General features: G+C 44.1%; 1 protein-coding gene across 11 annotated transcripts in view; it reads left to right on the forward strand.

The window, feature by feature from the left end:
- Positions 1 to 7,282: 7,282 nt before the first annotated feature.
- Positions 7,283 to 23,703, forward strand: part of LOC119950570 (transcription elongation regulator 1-like protein) — a 924,053-nt gene continuing 907,632 nt past the window's right edge. For 2 of the 11 annotated variants that reach the window (XM_038773090.1, XM_038773101.1), the window contains exons 1-2: positions 7,839 to 7,991; positions 10,134 to 10,556. In XM_038773090.1, coding sequence (XP_038629018.1) covers positions 10,236 to 10,556 — 321 coding nt within the window. In that variant the 5' untranslated portion in view covers positions 7,839 to 7,991; positions 10,134 to 10,235. Of the gene's footprint in view, positions 7,461 to 7,771; positions 7,992 to 8,299; positions 8,408 to 8,516; positions 8,991 to 10,133; positions 10,557 to 23,703 lie in introns of those variants that run through there. The other 9 variants (XM_038773098.1, XM_038773095.1, XM_038773100.1 and 6 more) reach the window with 9 other exon arrangements.

A 23,703-nucleotide genomic window follows, 5' to 3' on the forward strand; every position in this document is an offset into this window, starting at 1 on the left:
GTTGTCAAGTATGTTTTCATTGCCTCAAACCCTTCAACAGGAATATACTGCAACTGCATGCCTCTTTCAATGTCTCTATCTGATTGCAGCCTGCGATCTCCACTTTGCAGTTCAAGCTCCGCGTATACTTTTTTAAAAAGTACCTTTTGGCTTACACCTGGAATACAGAACATTGCTGAGTTTTCTCTGCCAACTGGTTCTTTCAGTGACATTAAATTAATGTTGCTTCTTTTTGTAATTTTCCAGATAAACAATCTGCAATGTAAGGGATTCTGGAGCATGTGAAGCTCAGTCAACAGGCTTACCTTTCTTTGTAAAGTTCAATAGTTTCCTTTTGAATATCCTTGCAATTTAACAGAGTCTCCTCAACCTCGTTCTGTTGTTTCTCTATTCTGCTGTTCAAGGCTGTCTTAATTTCTTCATGCTACTAAAGGGTTTTAAACTTGTTTAACATTTGATCTTGAAGGACAATCGGCTATTCCTTCAACTGTCTGCTTTGTTGTTCAGCTGTAGTCTTCTCATTCTGCAATTCAGTGCATTGCTTTATCACCACTGATCATTCCAACAAAACCTTTTATTACATAATATTCAACTTCTTTTAACCTTGTATTTTTCCAGGGGGCATGCTGTGGTTCTTCAAAGATTCTTTCAAGGCAGCAGATTTTGAGTACATTTTTTGCCAGCCATTGTGTCTGGCTGTACTTCTGGTTTGAGTTCTGCCAACTCCTTCTTCGATTTTCCATTGAAGGAATTCAGTTATTATTTCCTCCTTATGCTAATTCATATTCCTGTGCATTGTATACTTTTTAATATTCAACCTTTCTGTTTAGTTCAAAACCTCTTTATAGCTTTGACACCTCAGAAATGAATTTGTTCAGATATTGAACAGTTTGGTCAATTGAAAACAAATGTCTTCAAAGGTATGTACTCAGCTGTAATCTTGTGTTTCATGTCTTCCAATTCACTTTTGATATGAACATTTTGCTATCTTATTTCTGTCCTTTATTTCTCCACCTGCAGCAAAGCTTTGTCCTTGCCCTTCATTTTGTTTGCACTGTTAGCCAGGTCTGACTCCGGTGAACTCTTAGCTAATTTCAGTTCTGTAATTGTGCCACTCATGGCTTGATTGTCTGCTCACAGCTTGGAACACTCTATTACTTTACCTTCAATCAGAGCCAAATGGTTCAACAGTGCCGCCTACTGTTCCAGTTTTGTAATGTGCCAGCCTTTTCAAAAAGATGCATGTTTAAGGTTTCTTCTCTGCCTTGTCTTTGCTTGGCACTAAATTCTTTGGCTCATATATTTCATGGCACTGACATGGTCTGCATAAAACATTTTATGTTTTGCTTGGGTATTGTCTCCCTCACATTGAGGTCTCCTTGCACTTTCAATGTTTTATTGATGGTGTTCTGCAGCTTTTTAAAAAATGTTTTTGAGTTTAAAATAATTGACAAAGGCTTTTATTATCTCACCAAATGTGGTTCAGGATTTATCTCTCTCTCACCTTCTGATTAACCTGTCAGCAATTTCACCAAATAAGTAAAATAATGCATTAACTTGCACTTCTGACTCCCTTTTTAAAAAATTTTTTTTTTATTGGTGTTAGGAGTTAGATACAAAAATCTGAGTTTTGCATGTAAAGGCCAATGCAACAACAACAAAAAATAGAAACAAGATTTGAGCCCCTCGCTGTCACCAAACCATGACTGGGGCTCCAATACTAATTTACATTTACAGCAGTTGTGTCTTTGCAGTGATTTGATGGGTGTCAGCTGGGGCTCCTACTGCTTGGAAGTAGGGGTTGCACCCAGCTTTACCCATATATAGAGACAGATATAGTAAGGATCCTTCCCCTCACTTGCCGGTAGACTCTGTTCTGCTCGTGGGGGCGAGGGTGAGGGTGGAGGTGGGGGGGCTGTGGGAGGTGGTCCCGCTAGCCCCTTCAGCTTGTAAGGGTTTATTCTGTGTTTTTGGACAGGTGCGGAGGATTATGATGTTGAACATTAAGGGCAAGATTTTCCACCTCCCCCCCCCCCCCCCCTTCCTGGTGTGTGCAGCAGCCCACCATTTGCCAGTGGTGGGATATCCCAGACCAACGCTGTCAATGGGGTTTTCTGTTAACACCCTCTGCCACTGGAAATTCTTGACAGGGACTCGCTGCCGGCGGGACCGGAAGATCCCACTTATGGGTATGGCTTGACAATCCCACTCTCAGACTTTATTAACAGCTCATAACTATATAACTAGGTATTATCACCTTCAGGCTTCTGCTTCTGTACTCAGTTCACCATCATGTGACACACGGCATTATTTTGTGGGCAGCACAGTTTCTCCAGTCTCACATTAACCTTTGCTATGCCTGATACATAGAACATATACAGTGCAGAAGGAGGCCATTCGGCCCATCAAGTCTGCAATGACCCACTTAAACCCTCACTTCCACCCTATCGCTAAAACCCCTCCTAACCTTTTTGGACACTAAGGGCAATTTAGAATGGCCAATCCACCTAATCTGCATGTCTTTGGACTGTGGGAGGAAACCAGAGCACCCGGAATAAACCCACTCAGACACAGGGAGAATGTACACACTCCGCACAGACAGTGACCCAGCAGGAAATCAAACCTGGGACCCTGCAGCTGGGAACCACAGTGCTAACCGCTATGCTACCATGTTGCCCGACAACAACATCCATCTGCACAACTGATTATCCCAGCAGTCTGCAGCATCTGATGTCCATTTTCTGTTGCAGTAAATGCAGCTTCCAGCAAAGGTCTGCTTTTGCAGTGGAAGCTACGTACACTGCCTTGCAAGTTCAGAGAGCTGACATCATGGGTCTGAACACCCTTTTGAAACACATTTGCAAGTTTCAACAGCAGCTAGTTCATCAATCTGTTCTCCAGCTGTTTCATCAGATTGCTAAGGCACTGCCGCAGGGCAATAGCAGTGATTCGATGGAGCACAAATCTGTTTCTTCTCTCATGGTGATAGCATTCATGCTCCTACACCAGCAATTCTCTTGTGTTGCACGTCATCCAGCCAACTCGACTGCTGTAGACTATGCCACCATGGTCCAGAACGAAACCGGCTCTCCTAGGCTTAACCATGCTCATGCCCTTCAAGGCTGTCTGCAGACTTTTCAATTGGGGATAGCAGCCTTCCACACCCACTGTAGCTATGGAAGCATGTTGCAGGAGCATTTGCAAAGACGCCACAAAGACCGGCACAAAAGGAATGTAGAATATTCTTTACTTATTTTTGTATTTGTTAGCTCATGAATTACTTTGTAAATTTTTATTGCAATATGCATTTTCTGGTGGCTTTATTATCATAAGAAAGGAGATGATGTGCACATCAGTGTTGAGGAAACTTAAAAGTATGGGTTTGTAGGGAAATGAAGATGTATGGTTGAGTTTAGTGGTATTGCTCGTTAATTATTTAATAATAGTAATCTTTATTGTCACAAGTAGACTTACATTAACACTGTAATGAAGTTACTGTGAAAAGTCCCTAGTCGCTACATTCTGGCACCTATTTGGGTATAGGGATGGCGAATTCAGAGTGTCCAAATTACCTAACAGCATGTTTTTCCGGACTTGTGGGAGGAAATCGGAGCACCCGGAGGAAAACTTTCATCACACAGCATCCAGGCAGAAGGGGAGTCTCCAAGTTGTTGCCTCCCTTCTTCTTCCTGATCTTCCACTTCCTGTGGCTCTTCATCATGCTCTTGCTTGACAGGTTTTACCAATTTCACCCGAAATACACTGGGTGAGTATGGCCTTCTGCTGGGAGGCCTTCTCCCCATCCTCCTCCATTCTCTCTTTGCAGTGTTTCCTGCTCATTCTCTCCATTATGTACAATTCCAAGAGGAATGTCTACCAGGCCACTGGAAGCAACTTGTTTTGTCATAAATTTCTGAATGAAGAAGAAAGTACTTCAGCATCAGCTTGACCTCTCTGTGTAGATCATTGTAACTTTAAGCAAGGGTAGGAAAGCTCAACAAATACATTTGTGTTCGTCACCTTAAGAAATATTTGAGCAACCAATCTGTAAGTAGTTCACTACTCCTTCAAACAGTGTGGGTAAGGTTGGGAAGGAGGGAATTTCTTTCATGCATTTTAATGTTACGTTAAGCTGTACAAGAACATTGGAGTATGGTGTTTGAAAATAGCAACGTTGCCAACAGTCAGCATTGCGCACTGACTGGTGTCATAATCTGTCTGTGTTGCATGCTGCCAGCAATCATTCAGTGCTTGCACCTAAACTCTTTACCAAGATTGAATCCAACTTGTCTTAGTTTTGGAAGTGTTTGTGTACATCTCGAGTTTTCCACTGTTAAGAAGTCAGTTAGTGGTAAAATCTGAACAGCAGAACCGGATTTCTTCCCTGTGGAGTGGTGAGAAATTACTCAATATATCACATTGAGGACAGAGGAAATGAAAGAGATAAATGTAGAGATTCTGCTGTATCATTCCTTTCTCCACCTTATTCCCAATGCACTGAGGCAAACCTGTGCCCAAAATCTCTAGGGCTTTCTGTTCCATAAGAGTAAGAACCCGAAAGGAGGTAGGTCTTTTTCTCATTCAGTCATGGCAAATGTGGGATTTCACGTCTTGCAGAAATAAGGGGAACTTATTAGTGCTTACATCAAAGGCTTATAAAAGTGTGTGAAGCATACTGATGTGTGCATGATGAACATTGCATACAGCAAGCAATATGCAGTATGGAGCTGTTTCACAGAGCAGAAAAGTGTCAGTAGAGTGTTATTTTCTGCCTAACACAAAAGTGCATAGATCTTTTTGTGAAACATATGGCTGCACATCTACCTTTCGAAAGGTAACAGCAGCTGCTGATAAAACTTGTCAGAGGCGGTTTTGAGAAAAAGCTATTTAATTTATTCATCTTTATTGTCACAAGTAGGCTTACATTAACAGTATAATGAAGTTACTGTGAAAACCCCCTACTCGCCACATTCCACCGCCTGTTCGGGTACACTGAGGGAGAATTCAGAATGTCCAAATTACCTAACAGCACATCTTTCGAGACCTGTGGGAGGAAACCGGAGCATCCAGAATAAACCCACGCAGGTACAGGGTGAAGCTGCACAGACAGTGACACAAGCCAGAAATCGAACCTGGGACCCTGGCATTGCGAAGCAAGAGTGTTAATCACTGTGCTACCATGCCTCCTTTGATGGCGGGGTGAGGAGGGAGGTATGATGACAAGGAAGGAGACATTGCAAGAAGTAAATCTTACTTTGGCTTAGTGTGTTAGGTCATTCAACGTCATTCTGCCTTGCACCCACTTCCTGGGGAGTGTTTGTGTTGCTCAGCAATCTCCTTACAGGTCCATTAAGGTGTTTGCCTTGTAGGTTTAATTGCATTGGAGGGTAAGTGGGTCGTCCTACACACTCCAAGTCTGCAAGGACACATCTGACATGGTCTGAAAATCTTAGCACTGTACACTCCATCCAATCTTCAGTCTCTGCTCTCAGGACATCCTTGTTTTAGGAGCTTGCAGCTCACCTGTAATTCCTTAAAGAAACCTGGCCACCAAAACAGTTCAGGCATGACACATATTTCATTTGGTGGATGGCCAAATCACCCCATCCATTGAGTGTTAATTTGCCCCCCCCCCCCCTCTCTCTCTCTCTCTCTCTCTCTCCTCTCCCCCCCCCCCCCCCCCCCCCCACTTCCACTAAATCAAAATCTAGGCCACAGGGTTGTGAAAAAAAGAGACAAAGTTATACACAAAATCCTTTTGTTCAAAGATTTGAACTATTCGAGAAAGTGTGTTACAGATGCCAGGGGAAACAGTGACAGTCAAAACTAGAAAATGTTAGGTCTGTGAGGTCACACCCTTTACATCTCAACTGTTTCTCGTTATCACAAATGTTGCTTTGACTTGTATTTGATCGTATTATTGATCTGGAAGAAAATATACTTACTGTAGCTTGTATTAGGATATCTACTTTGAATTCTCTGTGGCCTACAGTAATTTATATATGTCAGGAAACCCTGCCAAAAGCTAGCAAGTGGGAATTCAGCTGAAAGCAGTTGAGGAGATGTTATCAGATTTTTAGTCTTATGGCATTTTCAGTCTCAAGCAATCAAAAATTAAATTTGCATAAAGTAATTTATATTATTTTCATAGAGAAGTATCCAAGTAAATTGATTTAATCTGATTTCAATAAAAAATGCATACATATATATTAATAAAATTGAGAGGAACTGGACTTTTGCCCGGTTTGCCAACATTTGGATTTATTATTGGACATGACAGCAATGTCACTCCTTATTTTTGTGAGTTACCACCCTTTAGCTGTGAACAGTGGAAAAATCTGAGGGGTAAATAAGGGAGAAAATGTTGCTTTATTTGACTCTAGTCCTTTCTTACGCACTTTTTTCCAAATCTAATTTCAACCTTCATTAGAAACCTAGTTGTCATGTGCTCGACTTACTTAATACTCACTGAATACTACAGTCTCAAACCTCAAGTTTACCTTTCTTATCACTGCCCAAATAATTAAAATCTGCTTGAGGATTAATAACATAGTGGCAAACTATGTTGATATTTTAATCACACTTATAAAGCAATGGATTTCTTAAAGTTTGACAATTAGCACTCTTGTTTGAGGATTACTAAATTAGGTAAGCATCAGGTTTTTTTTACAAATTGCAATGCATTAGTTGCTGTCACTGGCAATATGCTTTCCAACATACAAGACAGGTGATGGTTGAGAAATGTCTTTCCTAATCTTTGTGGAATCCTCATATTGCACAATATGTCCGAGGTCAAAAGGGAGAAAATGTGGTCAGAGAATCATGGAAAAGTTGTCACCCTTGGGAACTTTCAGACCATTAGAAATTTCTTCAAGCCGTTCGGTTAGGTCCGATGTAATTTCATCGTTTCTCTGACTAGTGATTGTTATTGGATAACTCAACATAATGCTTCAAATTATCTTGCTTAATTGCAGCAGCTTACAAAAATGCGATATGAATTCCAGCTCGGAGATGCTTGGTCGATGGCTCATGAAAATCATTCAACAGTCCTGTACTCATCATCATTTTGGCTTTGTCAGTGACTGTCCTTTTAAACTAAACTGCATGATAATTTCCCAACTATTGGAAGAATTAAAGTGTTTCAAACAACGTGAAAAAGGAATAGTTACTGTCCCCCCCCCCCCCCTCCCCCGTGGTGCAGCGGTTCAGTTTATGGTGACATTCTATCCCAGCCCACCGGCCCCCGACGCAGCAAACTCAATAAGTCAGCGCAGCCCCACATGAACGGCGGCTTGCCTGAGTGCACCTGTTTCCCAGAATCAGTTCATCAATAAAAGCCCTGACCTGCTTTCCTTTCTAATTATCGCGATAGAGTAGAATAGATGAAGTGACACTCGCCAAATTGCAGCAAAGCTCTGCTCGAGCACGGCCAGATATGAAAACGCAAGATGCTTTTTTTGGTATGTGTGTGTGGCAAGCACTTCAGACGGAGTGCTAACATTGGCAGCGGCGTTTAACTGTACTGTGAGCTAGGAGAGGGCAGGAGCTCGGCTAGGAGACGATCATCACCCCCCACACCCACCGTGTGTGTGGACATAAGAGCGTTGCCGCTGCTCTGAGCTGGGCGAGCGGGATTCAAGAGGAACCAACGCGATTTAAAACCGACTGGTGCTAATCCCCCTGGACAATTCGGGGGGAAGTGGGGGGTGGGGGTGGGGGGGGGGGGGGGGGGAGACCAGTATCTTTCCCACTCATCGGATTCACCACAAACTATATCACATCCCATTCAGTGGGATTTCCAGCTTGGCCAAGTGGGGAGACTCTTTTATACCACTGACCCCCTTGTTGGTAGTGGGGGGGGGGGGGGGGGGGGGTTGTGCGAGAGTCCGACACAATTCTCTCAGGGACGCTGATTGTCAGGTAAGAAAAATAAATCGTTTTGCGTTTGACACACTGGAACCACGTTGAAGAGAGGCGACTGTCTGCTCGGGGTAAGAACTCACTTTTGCTTCATGATCACCTTCTTCTTGTTTTCCTTCCTTTTTCTTCATTCCTCCCGGTTGACGTGTTCGTTTGCTGGGTATATTGGTGACTCTCTTCCCCCTCTCCACGAGAGACAGATATACCCGTATCCCCCCCCCCCCCCCCCCCCCCCGCCATCCTCACCGATCCGCTTCATCTGCGCGCCTCAGATTGTCGAATGAAGGCGACTCTGCGAACACCCCCCCCCCCCCCCCAAAAGAAAAAAAATAATGTCAAGTCCCCCTAACTTGTCTTTTTGGCGCCCCCCCCTCCCCCCATGTCGCACATCAGGGACAGTGTCAAAGTGAGCAAAGGATTTTTTTAAAAGATTGGCACACCGATTGACTTGCCGTCCGGGGAGGGGAAAGGAGCGCGGAGATTCCAGGTGATTGATAATTATTCAGAGCGAGCACCCCGCCGCATTTTACAGGGGCTGCCTGCCTGTGCGACGTTCACCCCGCCGCCAAAAATAAAACCACGAAGCAGCACCTGCCTCCCCGCCCCCCGCGACAATTAAAACATCAGCACTTGGTGTTGGAAAACCTCAGTCTCCCTCCTTCTCTCCACCCCCCCCCCCCCCCCCCCCACTCCTCTCTCCTCACTGCAGTCACGAAGCTGCTTGCAGCTTCAGATAGGATGCTGTCAGTTTGATCCAGCCACCGAGCGTGCGGTTTGTGCTCATATCCTCCTCTCTTTCCAGGGAACGACTGGGCACAGCTCAAAATTGGCGAAGGAGCAAAAAAAAAAGCTGCCTGGCGCATCCTCTCGCTCGCGGCGTTCATCGCATGTGCGCCTATTTTCTCAACTAAAGATATTTTTCCGTCGTGTTTTCAAGTAGGAATCAACAACTTGCCTTTCAGCTGCCAGCTGCTGGAGGCTTGAACACCAAAGGCTGCCTGTCAGTAACTCTGGGGTTGAGTCCGCACCGCTGCCTGGAAAGCGTCTTTTGTTTTTTTTTACGCCTGCTTGTACTGCATCTCTTTTCAATAAGTTGTGTTTTGTGAATTGTATTTGTTTAATGCCAGTGCTGAACATTTAGTACAATGTTTGCACCTTGACAACTTTTGTGCCTTAGTTTATTCCATAAATTGCTATTTATGTTCATTTACAAAACTGGCATATTTTAACATCAAAATCACCTTAAATGTGATGTATTGCATGCCCATTGGGACTCTGATCAGACTTGTACTCAAAAGAATATTGGATGCAGTCTCTAGGTGTGGGAGAGCTACATTGAAATGGTCGTGAAGTATGACATTTTACAGATGGTGCTGATTTTAAAAAAAAACAATTTTGGTTGAAACTATGACTGATATTTGGTGCGAATGTTTGGTGAAAACAATGGCATTGTTTTGTATTGTTAATTGTAAAATTACATTGTTTTGTTTTCAAACCATCTTCAGATTCACTGTGTTTATTTTTTAGAACACTGTTTATTTTGTTGTACTTGTTCAGTTTGTTAATTTTCTTGTCCAGGCAATGTTTCATAGACAGTGTGACTGAAAAGGCTCGAGCAGTACTGTCAGCACAAAGCATCATGGATGCTGTAGTTTCCAGAAGGATTTCAAAGATTTATTGTCGAAGGAAATCTGGCTATTAAAATATTTTAAGCAGTACCAAACATTATTTTAATCCCAAACTGAACTTTGAATTGGGGGAGTCACCCATTTAAAAATAGAGGTACTGGCGCCGCTGTGGTTTGAAATCACAGTGGCTCAAATGACATTATTTACAAATTGTACAATTTAATATAAATCTTATTAAAATCTATAAAGTAGTAACATAAACTCATTGCTTGCTGTGACTGGAAGGAAGGAGTACTTGGAATGGAAACAAAAATGTATTTTTATTGAATTTTCGAACAACCCTATTTGAATTTAATTTGTTTTATTCCCTGTTTATTCCTCTCATCTACGTATGTATTTGAAAGGAATTTGTTTTGATTTTCAACAAGTAGAAATCATGAGATCAATTAGAGTTAGCTAATTGTGCATGAGAACTGAAAACATTGTTTGCACAGCATTTGGAAACAAATGAAGAAGTGGCTCAGGAAGAATTTTGTTGGCCGAAAGAAAATAGGTAGATAATAATACTTTCTTTTTTTTTATTAGGTGAGCATCTGGTAAGCCAGTACAAATGGTTGATGATTCCCGTGTCCCGTTGTGTAGCATTTCTGTTCCATCTTTGCTGTACATGCTGAACATCAATTGACAATGTTTCTAAAAGGCAACACTCTGGGACTGTGGGATGTAAGGTGTAGAATGCTTCCAGTTCCACGATCAAAAGGGCAACCTCAAATTTGGCAGATGAATGGAGAACCACCTCCCTGGATTTGGACTGCCCCAGCTGTACCTGGTCTTTTCAGAATAATTGGCCCTCCCCAGCTCGTTCCTTTGGCCTCTCCACAGAATCCGCCTGAGTTTTTACAACCTCCAACGGGCTGGCAGGTCCCTTACGATTCTCTCATCCCTTTGATGGTGATGCCTTCTGCACCAGAACCAGCTGTTCCCCAGCTCCCACTTCCAAATATGCAGGTATGGAATGTGATAAAGCAGTAAATTTCAGCATAATCCATAATTCAGTGTGATTACACAAGGGATGCTCTTTGAAAATATGGCAGTGCAAGGACTTTAAAAGAAAGTCGCCCAACAATATACTATTGTTTATTCTTCGATTCATCTTAACATTGGAAGCTGTAATTGTTTGCAAAACTGACAAAAAAAATATAGATCGAGTATCCTTTGTACATAAATCCAAAAACCAAACGCACCCAAAAATCACACACTTTGTGATCCTCATTGACCTTCAATGTGGGAAGTTTAGTTGTTTGTCAGTATTTTGTACCTTGAGATATTTATGGTGAATACGTAAAAAAGAAACTTATATAAATACAGGTACCCTGTATTTATTATTCAGTGAGGCATCTTACTTTTCTAGCTATTTTAGTTACTTTATAGTTTGCCTAGGCTTAGACTATAGTATTGTAGGTTTATATGCAGTATTCGGTAGCCAAAATTATCTAAAATCCAAAATGTCATCGGACCTGAGGGTTTTGTGTAAAGGATACTTTTACTATTACTGTTATATATCCTGGTATTTTTTATTTTTATATTTGTTTAATGGATTTCTTGGTATTGAATTATCAACAACTGTTGGTGTTTTTATATGCCTCTTGGGAACAGTTAGATTAGAGAACTCTATTGGATTTTGAACAGTCATTGACCATGGAGTCACATGGAAAAACAGAGAAGGAAATAAATCAGGAAGGAATGAAAGCACAATGAAAGAGAAAGATCTTATGGAGGTTTTGGAAGGAAGGGAAATAAAGGACAATGAAATAAAATGAAAATCGCTTATTGTCATGAGTAGGCTTCAATGAAGTTACTGTGAAAAGCCCCTAGTCACCACATTCCGGCGCCTGTCCGGGGAGGCTGGTGCTGGAATTGAAACGTGCTGCTGGCCTGCCCTGGTCTGCTTTCAAAGCCAGTGATTTAGCCGTGTGCTAAACCAGCCCCTCAGGTGAAGATGCTGAGTGCTGAATATGAGGAGGGCATGGTGGCAGAGTGGTTTGCACTGCTGCCTCACAGCACCAGGGTCCCAGGTTCAATTCTGATCATGGGTGACTGTCTTTGTGAAGTTTGAACTTCCTCCCTGTGTCTGCGTAGGCTTCCTTGGGTGCTCTGGTTTCCTCCCACAGTCTAAAGGTGAAATGCCCAAGCTAAATTGCCCCTCAGTGTTCAAGAATGTTAAGGTTAGGTGGGGTTAAGGGGATAGGGTGGAGGAATTGGCCTAGGTAATGCGTTCTTTCAGAGGGTCTGTACAGACGTGATGGGCTGAATGTTATTTTTCTGTGCTGTAGGAATTCTGAGTGGAAATTAGGGTGGGATCTAAAATTACTGCAAGAGGAGCTACTAATAGGGAGCAGAGAGAACAAGGAATGTGAAATAGACTGGTGTTGATAGTACGGAAGGTACGTATTGAAGGTTATATGATTGATGTGGATTGCAGAGGTAGAGAGGGGCAAGGTCATGGAGGGAACTGAAGGTGATGATGAGAATCTTTAAAATCAATTTTCTGGGAAAGGGGTGATTTTGAAAGATGACGATAATGCATGACTTATAAAAGCAAAATATCGCAGATGCTGGAAATTAAAATAAAAACTGAAAATGCTGGAAATACTAAAGTATAGCAGCATCTGTGGAGAGAGAAACACAAAGTTGAAATGATAACTTTTTTTCTTTTTGTCTCTCTCACAGATGCTGCTAGACCTGCTGCGTATTTCCAGCATTTTATTGTTGTTATTTCAGTATGGCTCGCGAAGTGAGATGCATTGTTCTGAATAACATGTTTTGGAAGGAGGAAATGAGATAATGGATGTTTGAGAGAAAGCAGTATAAGTGATGGATCAAATGTAAAGAGGAAGCTGGGCTGAATTAAGCATGATGCACTCTGGACTTGACCTGAGCGTACAGCTGCTGAGGATGAAGGCGCTGGGAATGGAAGTGCTTAGATGGTCTGTGATGTATAATAGATGGACAAATACAAAGCATGATGTGTTTAATATATTGTTCAGGGAAACAGAAGCACAGAAGTAATTATGAAATATCCTACGAATATTAAATTGTATTGATTCCATTTGACTCTTCTGTACATGAAGCTTATAAATTCATTTTAACTTCAAGCACTGATCTTTTAGGAAAAATAAATAAATTGTGTTGTATGGGGGTGATCTAATTTCCAAGTATGGTAGCATGAAAAATGATCTAAATCATTCTCTCTTCTTCTGGCAGCATATATCTCAGGACATCATAAATAGTGCTGTGATGCTTTACTACCATATAATAGAACTCTTGCCACTGTAGTCAGAATATTATAGTAGCAACAGTTGCTTAGGCTCAAAGAACTTGAACCATTTGTAATTGTATTAAAAAGACAATATACATATTTTGAATGAGTTAGCGATTCAGACACTGACATCTTCGCAGGATTGAAGTGACAAAATTCCTCCTCCACCTTTGATTTATGCTCAGCAGAATTTCTCAACTGTAGTAAAACCTTCTATCAATCCAACTTAATTATTATTCTATATATTTATGAAGCAAGCGATGTTGCATAGCCCAGTACAGACTTTTTGTTCTGGTTTTGAATCATGGATTCAATATTATATTATTACCTCAGGAAATGTAACATTTGGAAATTTTATTGCAATGCACACTTATGGTGTGCTATTGGAACTATAACTATGCTAACAAGCTTACAGCAGCCCTAACATAGTTAGATTTTTGTTGCAATCTTATTGTACATCTTTGGTACAATGCTGAAGATGCTTATCTTACAATGCTCTTGACACATTATTTACTTAGGGCTTCTGGGATACTGTGTATTCAACTGAATTAATGTTCTGGTACCTAGGTTATTGACTTGATTTTAATAGAATGCGGCAGTGAGGCGAGAATGAGGGCAGTGGGCAAGTTTCAGTGACATATAAATATATGGGCATGTTGGGGTTTAGACTCTATACTAAACCCTAGAGTGAGAAATTTCTTGTCTGGGAATAGCCTGACTGGGGAAAACAACAATTACTAATTTAGAATGCCAATTAACAAGGTTTATTGGACAGATGGACTAACAAAACATTCCAGTGTATCGAGGCATGGCACGATACAATGTCTTTCCCTTAGATCCTGGGACTTCTGCAATCTTCTCATCTTGGTTGCTTGTACCTGGTCTCTTGACTTACAACAAAATCTTAATTTTGTCAATTCAACTCTGACATGCATACGAAACCCCTTTGCACTGTTAAAGCCAAAACTTTAATTTCTCAATCTGTCTCAGCACCTGTAGCTGCATATTTCATAACTTCTGCTGAATACTCCGCACTCTCTCAAGCTTCCTGGTGAAGACTTCACTTTTTCTAATTACTTTAGCCCTAAGACTGGATTTTGATACTGATCCAACACCTATACCTGGATTTCATATGACAAATCCTTCACCTGAATCTGCATTTCTTTTGGAAAATCCTTTAGCCTGTACCTGGATTTCTTGCAGCATATCCTTTAACCTGTGACAATTCCCATCAACTGATAATGCCCCAGGCAAATCCCAACTACTTTTTCTCCCAGCAAAGCTCCCTGAGCAACTGTTCTGAGAGGAATGATGTCTCCTAGCTAGTAGAAAGACGTGTTCTGTTTTTATACCATTTTTAGGCAACTTTTGAAATATTCAGTCCAAGTTGTGCACCTGTGTCAAAACAAATAATAACTTCTAACCAAATATTTGCAATACATAACCACTGCAGAAAGTCTTCTCGCTTCCCTACAACTTAACTTTATTTCAAACTCTATATCTACAATTCCTGATGAATGGAAAGAGTGCGTCCCTACAATATACTAATCTTATCTTGTACCCTTTACTTACAATTCTAACCCTCAGGACATGCCTGTAGCCGATCTACCTCCCAGTTTTGGCTTCTGTTTACTCTTAATCCTCGACTTATTAAAGCTCAAATATGTAGGTGTAGCCCAACACTAATTCTGCGTAATTTCCTAAAGCTACCTTACAATATTTTGGTATTTAAAGAGATGCCAATTTAAGAACTTGTTAACATTCCAATAATACATGCAAAAAAGCTTTTTAATCGCAAAGCTCATGTACATCGTACGATAACTTCAGTCTTATTAATTACGAAAATATGTGTCAGCGAGGTGAAGTTTAACAGGTGGAAAATATGCTCTACAGCAGACAAAGTTCTTTTATTGCTTGGGGTACAGCAGTCTTTAGTGTCAGGCACAAAAAGTGTGTGATTCTCTGTTAGCTGACGCCAAAAATGGCAAGTGCGATCGGGCGGAGAATAGCTTCCAAATTGCGGCAGGAGCTGATTTGACGACAAATCATGATTCTGCGAAACCTTGTAAACAGCGTCAATGCATTTCACTACCCCCCCCCCCCTGTTTTTTATGGGAATCGGTGGTTTTCCCCGCGGTACCAGGGCTAGCCCCTATACAGTAGCGGAAACGGTCCAGGTGGGGTGCCGATTTTTCTATCGATAAAGTCACGGATTCTCCGTTGGCATCAACACTTAGGGCGATTCTCTGTTGTCCAATGCCGATATCGTAATGGGCGATCGGGAGGAGAATCCCTTTTGACCCAAAAATCGGGAACGGCACCTGTTTTAAGATGCTCCGTCCCCTCCAAAACGCAATTTTGGGAGAACGCCGCAGGGGTTGGGACCGCCTCAGAACGTCAGCTGAAGGCCCTCCCCTGATGCTCTGCCCCCGATGGGCCGACTTCCCGTTGGCGTGGGGTATAAGTGCTGTTGAGTTTTTGTCAAGCTCACGTGGTGGCTGCGGACTGTGTCCAGCGCTGCCACAGTCGGGGGTGGGGGGGGGGGGAGGCGCTGTTATGCTGGCTGGGTCGGTTCTGGAGCGGCTGGGGGGGGGGAATGGTGGAGGCTGGCAAGGTGGGTACAGGGGGTACTATCTGGCAGGTCGGTTCCGCGTGCGGCTGGCGCCATGCTGTATGGCGTGACCGCTGCAGGTCATCGCTGTGCGCATGCGTGGCCATGGACCCTGCCATTGTCCGGCTGTTTTTGGTGCAGGAGCCGGGAGTTTTAGCCTGCGCCGTTGCTAGCCCCTCACCAGTCCGGAATCGGTGAGGGTTCGGCGCCGATTGTGGTGTCGTAAAATGCCACTGTTTCCACGCCGGCATCGGCACTTAGCTACAAAATCAGAGAATCCAGCCCTTAGTCTCAGAAATGGAGAATCTTGCCCAGAGTGTTGGACAATGCCTTATCGGCTGAGCACAGGGAAATGTGCATGGGTGCAGGGGCTTTGTGCAACAACTATGCATTAGACTTATTGAAGACAGCCTTTTGAGAGAGGTGGCTGCCAAGACATCAAAAGTGATAAACAAATTACAGAGGCTCTCCTTCAACCTGTCTGTGAGAAGGAATATTTGGCTGACCAGATGTGGGTTGATTGAGTTTTGTTTTGGCAATATTGAAGGACAGGCTGAGTCTCTTGTAAACAGAATTGAAGAGGTTGAGAGTAGTTGGAAATCGGGTGCAGAGCCATGCATAACTGTAGATCATGTGTGTCTATGGTTGTCAGTTTTGTTTTCACATGGAGACAATGGAGATTAAAGAGTTTTCAATCTACACAGCATTTAATACTGACATCAGAGGGCTGTTGATATTTGATGATGCAAATTGTCACTCGCTGGGACTTTCTGCTCCTGTCTGCGGTGGGCGTGAGCAGAAAATATTGCAAGAGTGTGAAAATCAGTTTTATGAAGTCATAATACCATTTTTCAATAATGGCGTGAGGCTCCAACTGGGGCAGGCACTTTATCCGCTGTGTAAAGTTGGTAAAGTCTTTTGCATGCATAAGTACATATGTACCTGAATGGGGAGAGAGTCTCGAACAGAATTACTTCTGCGACTTATGGGCCAGAATGGGAACGTGGTGAAGGGAGGAAGTGTTTTCCAGCACGTCGCTCATCTTGCCGAGAATTAGTCCAGGAAGGGGGAGGGAATGACCGCCCGGTCTCAGTCGTGGCCAGAATGTTATCTGCAGGACGTGGACATAGCATCCTCCATGTTGGTCTGGCATGGTGTGCGGTGCAGTCTTCTCAAGAATGTTCATGGGTCGCAGATGGTAGACTCAGTCTAGGGAGGCACCAGCAGCTCATAGATGGGTAAAAGATAGTATGGGCATGTGAAGGTCTCATGGTGGAATGGAGGGACGGATGGTGTGAGTGCTTCTAAATTAGGGGCCTCGATATTGGGACAGGAAAGGTCCACTTGGGCCATGTGATCATAATGGGGTTGAGGATTAGAATGCCCCTGTTGCTAATCAACAGCTCATTATTTCTCCAACTTCAAGTTTACCTTTCATGCCATGAACTTTTTTCAGCACAATAGGAACACAGTTTGAACAAAACCTAAACCCACACACATACAAACCCCTTTTTCTAACATTAATCTAACTCGAGTTTTTCTCTTCTTACACATAACCACTAAATTAAATCCACTGAAATCCATACCTTATTTCTAATATTTAACAATAGAAATATAGATAATTTAAAATTACCTGTGTTTTCCTGACAAGGATAATCTTGAAACGCATCCTGTGCCAGGCAAGATTTCAGGGATGGATATTTGCTACACATGTACCAATCTCTCTAATCCACAGCGACTCAATTGTTGTTAAAGGAGGAAATAGGACCTTTGGAGGCTCATGTTGACCCATGTCTTCACATTGCAGTGTACATGAGAAAAAGACCATCAGGAAAATGGATGTTGCAATGAATGCTACCTGCATAATTGTATGCAGGAAGGACAGAAGGAGTAGAAGATGACGGCAAAGCCATGCTTGTCAAAGGGAGGAGGCCCACCCTCATGGCAAAGCCACCCTGAACGTTTATGCCAGTGGCTGTTTCCAAGGATCAGCTATGGACCTCTGTGGAATCCCACAAGCTTGCACACAAGTGTATCCAAGAGGGAACAGGCGTCCCTTGTCCAGACCCATAATTATGTGCATTTTGTAAGAGTTCAAACAAGCCACGATGCCATCGCACTGATCTTTGCAGCAATGTCTGTGTTCCCACAGATGCCATCAACTGCACACATGTGGCAATAAGATCTGCCTGGCAGCAGGCAGTGGAATACATCAACAGGAAAGGCTTCCATTCGCTGAATGTGCAGCCAATGTGCGACCACAACAAACAAATTTTGTAGGTTTGCGTGAGGTATCGGAGAAACGTCCACGATTCCTAAATCTTGGGTAGATGTCCAGATCCTGGACATCTTCAAGGGACAACACAGTATCCTGGGCTGTCTCCTTGGGGACCTGCAAAGAATGTGGCCCATGACTCCCATCAAGAGGCCACAAACTGCATCTGAGATAAGGTACAAAGATGTTCATGCCACTATCTGAATATTGGCGGAGCACAACGTCGGCATTTTAAAAATGCGACTCTGACCCCTGAACAGATCTGACTGGTCACTAGAGTACAGTCCCCAGAGGATCACAGATATTTTCTGCACGTCTCACAACCTGTTGAAGCAAAGGAGGGAGAGCTTCCAGATGCTGGGACTTTGGAGCTGCAGATCTGCTCAGATGAGGAGGACATTGAAGGGGATGAGTGAAGTCAAGGAAGCAGTGGCTGCAGGGAAGAGGCAGTAGGGAAGGCCACATGAGACAGACATGCATGTAAGGTCCTCCAGATTCCAGGAGGAGGGTGAGGAGTGGTAGTGATTATTCTCTTGGACAAGTGCATGGACCCAGATGAACACCAGTATGGCTAGCCTTTCATTTCAACCATCCACTTCACTTTGAGTGTGAATACTTACATTTGAGGCTCAACTTGCCCTGATCCTTTGAAGAATGATGAAACTTTGAGATACGATATCCTTCCTGAAATGGGTTACGAACAGGAGGAAGTTGTCCCCGAATCACACGTCTGAAGATGTTGCGTACCCCTCATGCATTCCAGTCGCTATGAAGGCCTACACGAGGCTGCTGAGCAGCTGCTCTACTATCCTCGATGGGCTTGTAACTGCATATCTCGAGGAGATCCAACACCAGCAACTGCACAGCACTTTGTGTCACCTCATACTGAGAGGCACCACTTGAGCCAAGACTGCCAAAGACGGGTTGCAGGTTTCCAGATATCCATTTAGACATGACTCAGTCTCCGTGACTCCTTCTTCTCAATTACATTGACATCTGGCACTCACAGTTAGGGATTCTGGCCTGCATTCATCCTACCCTTTCTATTGATATGGACCATCTGAGGATGATGAGATTCTAAATGTTACCTGCCATAAATTACTCCTCTTGAGCAAAGACAGTTCGCCATCATGGTTCTCCCTGGTGAATTGCAGCAGGCTCCCTCAAAGTTACATTTACTTGATAATAAAGGGTTCACAAGAGCTTTACTATATCCATGCCTCTATCCAATTGCTTTCCTCACCATAATATCAAGCGAAAATATGTGCTTTCAGAGCTTACTCTAAATGTTCCATTGAGTGGAATATATTGCTGTTTGAAATTAGCATCACAGACCATAACAAGTGTTTAGGTGAGGGTACACGCAACACTCAATATGGCTAACACCTGTGCCACTGCAGTGTTCCAAATATTACCGTTATGTTTTGGTGGCTCCCAACATGCACAGCGGAGGTGGAGGCAGCCTGCTGACTGCCACGCCCTGTGACGACTTTGATGGGCATCCTCTGGCCTGCAATGGGTGTCTTCCTGTTGGGCAGGTGCGTCCTCATTGGTCTCTGGAGCTGATGGAATCACAGGAAGAAATTATAGGGATTAGATGTGCACTCCAGGAGTCACCTGGGTGGATTGTCCCGTTGATCTTTTTCCCCATGGGTGCCTGAGGACTCTAGCTGATTCCTTGAGGAGAAAGAACAGCTCGAATTAGATTGATCTGGCCCCTCCCCCTCTCATATAGCCACTGATGGAGGCCAGCAAGGTCTACAGCAAGACAGTGCCGGATTGATGTCATGCTAGTGTTGACCTCGGTGTGTTGGCATGTTGGTGCCATCATCTCAGACTGAACCTAGACAGACTTACATCATAGAATCATAGAATTTACAGTGCAGAAAGAGGCCATTCGGCCCATCGAGTCTGCACGGCCTTTGAAAGAGCACCCTACCTAAACCCACACCTCCACCCTATCCTCACACCTCCACCTATCCTCACACTTCCACACTATCCCTGTAACCTCACCTAACCCAATATTGTTTTGGGCAATAAGGGCAATTTTGCATGGCCAGTACACATAACCTGCACATCTTTGGACTGTGGGAAGAAAATGGAGTACCCGGAGGAAACCCACGCATACACAGGGAGAGAGTGAAGACTCCACACAGACAGTGACCCAAGCCGGGAATCGAACCTGAGACCCTGGAGCGGTGAAGCAACTGTGCAAACCACTGTGCAACCATGCTGCCCCAGCAATCATTCATTACAATCTGAGGAGTGCAGCTCATCCCTTCTTGATGTTCCCTTGACAGCTGCTGCAGCTCACGCAACTGATTGGTGAACATGTCCAAAGGCTCGTTATCGGATTTGGATCCAGCACAATCATGGCTTCCAGCAGTCCTCTGAGTGCTGACGACCTCTGATGTCCCTGCCTCTGCCTGCTGTGGACCAGATTACGTGCCGTGCTCACCAGATTGTGAATATGAGACTGCTGTCGATCTAGGTCTCACCAAGATGTGTCTCTGTGCTGCTGAAGGGTGTGGGTGAGAGCTGTGAAGGGTCTTAAAAGGTGCTGTCCTCGGGTTCCACTGAGGTGTCCTCAGAACTGGAGCTGTGGGCCTAGCTTGTGGGTGTCCTCAGGTAATTTCCACAAGCAGCTACAAAAGACAGGAGAGAAAATCAGCGTTGCGCAGAGGACTTGAAAAGAGGACTGTGGTGTTGTGGGTTGAGCTGGTGCAAGATTCTCACTTGGTAGTCCACTTCCCCACTGCCGCAGGCCAGTTGATGTCTTCTTCAGCCAGTGCGATGGCACATTCCTCAAAGGAAATAAGGATCCTCATATCATCCACTCGACTCCCATTCTGGGTCCTCTCTCTGTTGTGTGCGAGCATGTCTTGCAGAAACAGATGGAGAGAGTGTAGGCAAGATGCAAGCCAAGGCAGATGATGAGGATGCCTGACATGCTTGTGTGATGATGCAGCCATGGATGGATGAAGACAGGAGCTCGAGAGTATATGAGCCCGATGGGGCAGTGGAGGTGTGTATGAGAGAATGAGCGGTGATGTTCCTTGAGCTGGCAGTGTGTGAGATGAATGTGAATGTGTGGTGGGCTTGCGAATCTAAGAGTTAAGAGTAATGAAATGATGGACATACACTAGCAGCATGGTTGAGATCATTCATCCACTTCATGCAGCGTGTGCCAAGTTGGCACTGAAGAACTGAACACCACCATTTTCACCATGTCACAAGCCGGAGTGGTGAGGTTGGTGGACCTACAGCCGGAGCATGGGGCCTCAACAGCATTCAGTAGGTGATCCATGGAGGTGTCGCTGAACTTTGCGGAAGTAGCCTTCTGTAGTTTCGGGGCCATTCTTTTGCTGTACAGCAGTCCTGGGCTGCATAGAGTGTTGTAAGAAGTCATACCTCTCCATTCACCTGAGGAAGGAGCAGTGCTCCAAAAGCTCGTGTTTGAAACAAACCTGTTGGACTTTAACCTGGTGTTGTAACACTTCTTACTGTGCTCACCCCAGTCCAACGCCGGCATCTCCACATCATGGCATAGAGTGTTGTAGGTGCATACTGCTGCGCTTTAAATATCGCGTACGTGCCAAGGCAGCGGTGAAGTCACAATTTTGAAGGCATATCCAAGGCCATGAGTTTCTTATGCATGCTTATTTAATTAGCTCAAAAGCGTACAATACGATGAAAAACCTGCTATTGAAGCAGGCAGGGTGCCATGGTATGTGGTGGGGGGAGAGAGGAGAATTTATTTTAGCACCAAACTCCATTAGTGCTTGGAGTTTTGATGTGAGAAAAAACCCAACCTCTTTGAAGATCTCAACTGGAATTCCATTAGGGCTGCAGGCTTTGCTGTTTTTCATCTGTTTAGTTGCTTGTTGCAATTCTCCCATCAATGGTAGTTTATCCATCGATTCGACCACAGGGTCCTGGGGTTAACCTGGAGAGTATCAATTCCCATTGTGGATTTATGGATGAGGGATTAATGAAAATCTTCCTTCCATCTTAATGAATGGTATTGTCATCCTTAAGAAGAGAAACACCATCCTGTAAGCAAAAGTGACTTTGTCCATTTGACCTTGGTCTGTAGATGGCATTGTTGTCTTTAAAAAACCTTTGCGTGTCATGATGTCAGCATATCACTGGATCTCTCAGGTTTTTCTTCCCATCACGTGTCCTTCACCTTCTGGTTTGTTTTTGGGTGTCAGCCTTGACCTGTTGGAATGGTACCTTCTTGACTTGCGACCTTGAATTGTTCTACCATGCTCGAGGAGGTCACATATTTTAGCACAGTTGTCATCGAACCAATCCTGGTGATGAAGGTGCCAAACCCAATAGTCTGTGTCTTGGAGTATATTACAGCAGGCTCCACGAACTGGAATTGAATTGGACATGTGAAGGTTTGCCAGACTGGTTGTGAGCTTCCCTTGGAACGCCTCTCTTTTGATTGGCTGCTTTAGGGATAAGACATTGACCGTCTTCCTTTTAACCTTTGGATCTTACAATGACTTGGTGCGAGGTCGATATTCAACACTGATCCAATAAGTCGATAATCTTTCCAGCAGGCACAGTAAGAAGTCTGACAACACCAGGTTAAAGTCCAACAGGTTTGTTTCGAATCACTAGCTTTTGGAGCGCAGCTCCTTCCTCAGGTGAATGAAGAGGTGGGTTCCAGAAACATACATATAGACAAATTTAATGATGCAAGATGATACTTGAATGCGAGTCTTTGCAGATAATTAAGTCTTTACAGGTCCAGATGGAGCGACTGGAGAGAGGGCTAACCACAGGTTAAAGAGGTATGAATTATCTCAAGCCAGGACAGTTGGGAGGATTTTGCAAGCCCAGGCCAAGTGTGCAATGACTGGAAGGGAACATTTCTGCTTAGTGATCGTCGCGCGATGTCCATTAATCTGTTGGCGCAGCATCCGCATGGTCTCGCCAATGTACCATGCCTCAGGATATCCTTAGCATACATGAGTACGGCCTCAACCTCAACCTTGGATCTCCGCCAGATCGCCGAATACTATTTCGGAGAATCCCGCCCTAAGTGTGATGCCTGCGTAGGATTCATGGATTTTCATGACAGCAAAACTGCCGCCAAACCTGGACCGATTCAGCGACTGTGAAGGGGCAAGCACCAACGCCACACAATCGATTCCAATGAAAACAGTACGGGATTTGCCGGGTCCGTGATTGACACTCTGGAGACTGACAAGCTGCAGCCGCATATACACATTCCAATCCCCACACACACTCATCCCAGCCAACAAGATGGCACTGGTTGTGCTGGTACATGCCCATTCAGCTGATGGGTCTGCTAGTACCAGAGGGCACCTGGGGGTTGGGGTGTGGGGGGGGGGAATGCTGGGAGGAGATGTAATGCAACATGAATCCAAGGTCCCGGTTGAGGTCGTACTCGTGTGTGGAACTTGGCTATCAATCATTCAGCTCAGCGATTCTGCGTTGTTTCGCGTCCTGAAGGCCGCCTTGGAGAACGCTTACCCGAAGGTCAGTGGCTGAATGACCTTGACTGCTGAAGTGTTCAATGACTGGAAGGGAACATTCCTGCTTAGTGATCGTTGTGCGATGTCCATTCATCCGTTGGCGCAGCATCCGCATGGTCTCGCCAATGTACCATGCCTCAGGATATCCTTAGCATACATGAGTACGGCCTATACCTCAACCTTGGATCTCCGCCAGATCACCAAATACTATTTCGGAGAATCCCGCCCTAAGTGTGATGCCTGGGTCAGATTCATGGATTTTCATGACAGCAAAACTGCCGCCAAACCTGGACCGATTCAGCGACTGTGGAGGGGCAGGCACCAACGCCACACAATCAATTCCAATGAAAACAGTACGGGATTTGCCGGGTCCGTGATTGACACTCTGGAGACTGACAAGCTGCAGCCGCATATACACATTCCAATCCCCACACACA

The sequence above is a fragment of the Scyliorhinus canicula genome, chromosome 16 (genome assembly GCF_902713615.1).
Source record: "Scyliorhinus canicula chromosome 16, sScyCan1.1, whole genome shotgun sequence".
Taxonomy (NCBI): Eukaryota; Metazoa; Chordata; class Chondrichthyes; order Carcharhiniformes; family Scyliorhinidae; genus Scyliorhinus; species Scyliorhinus canicula.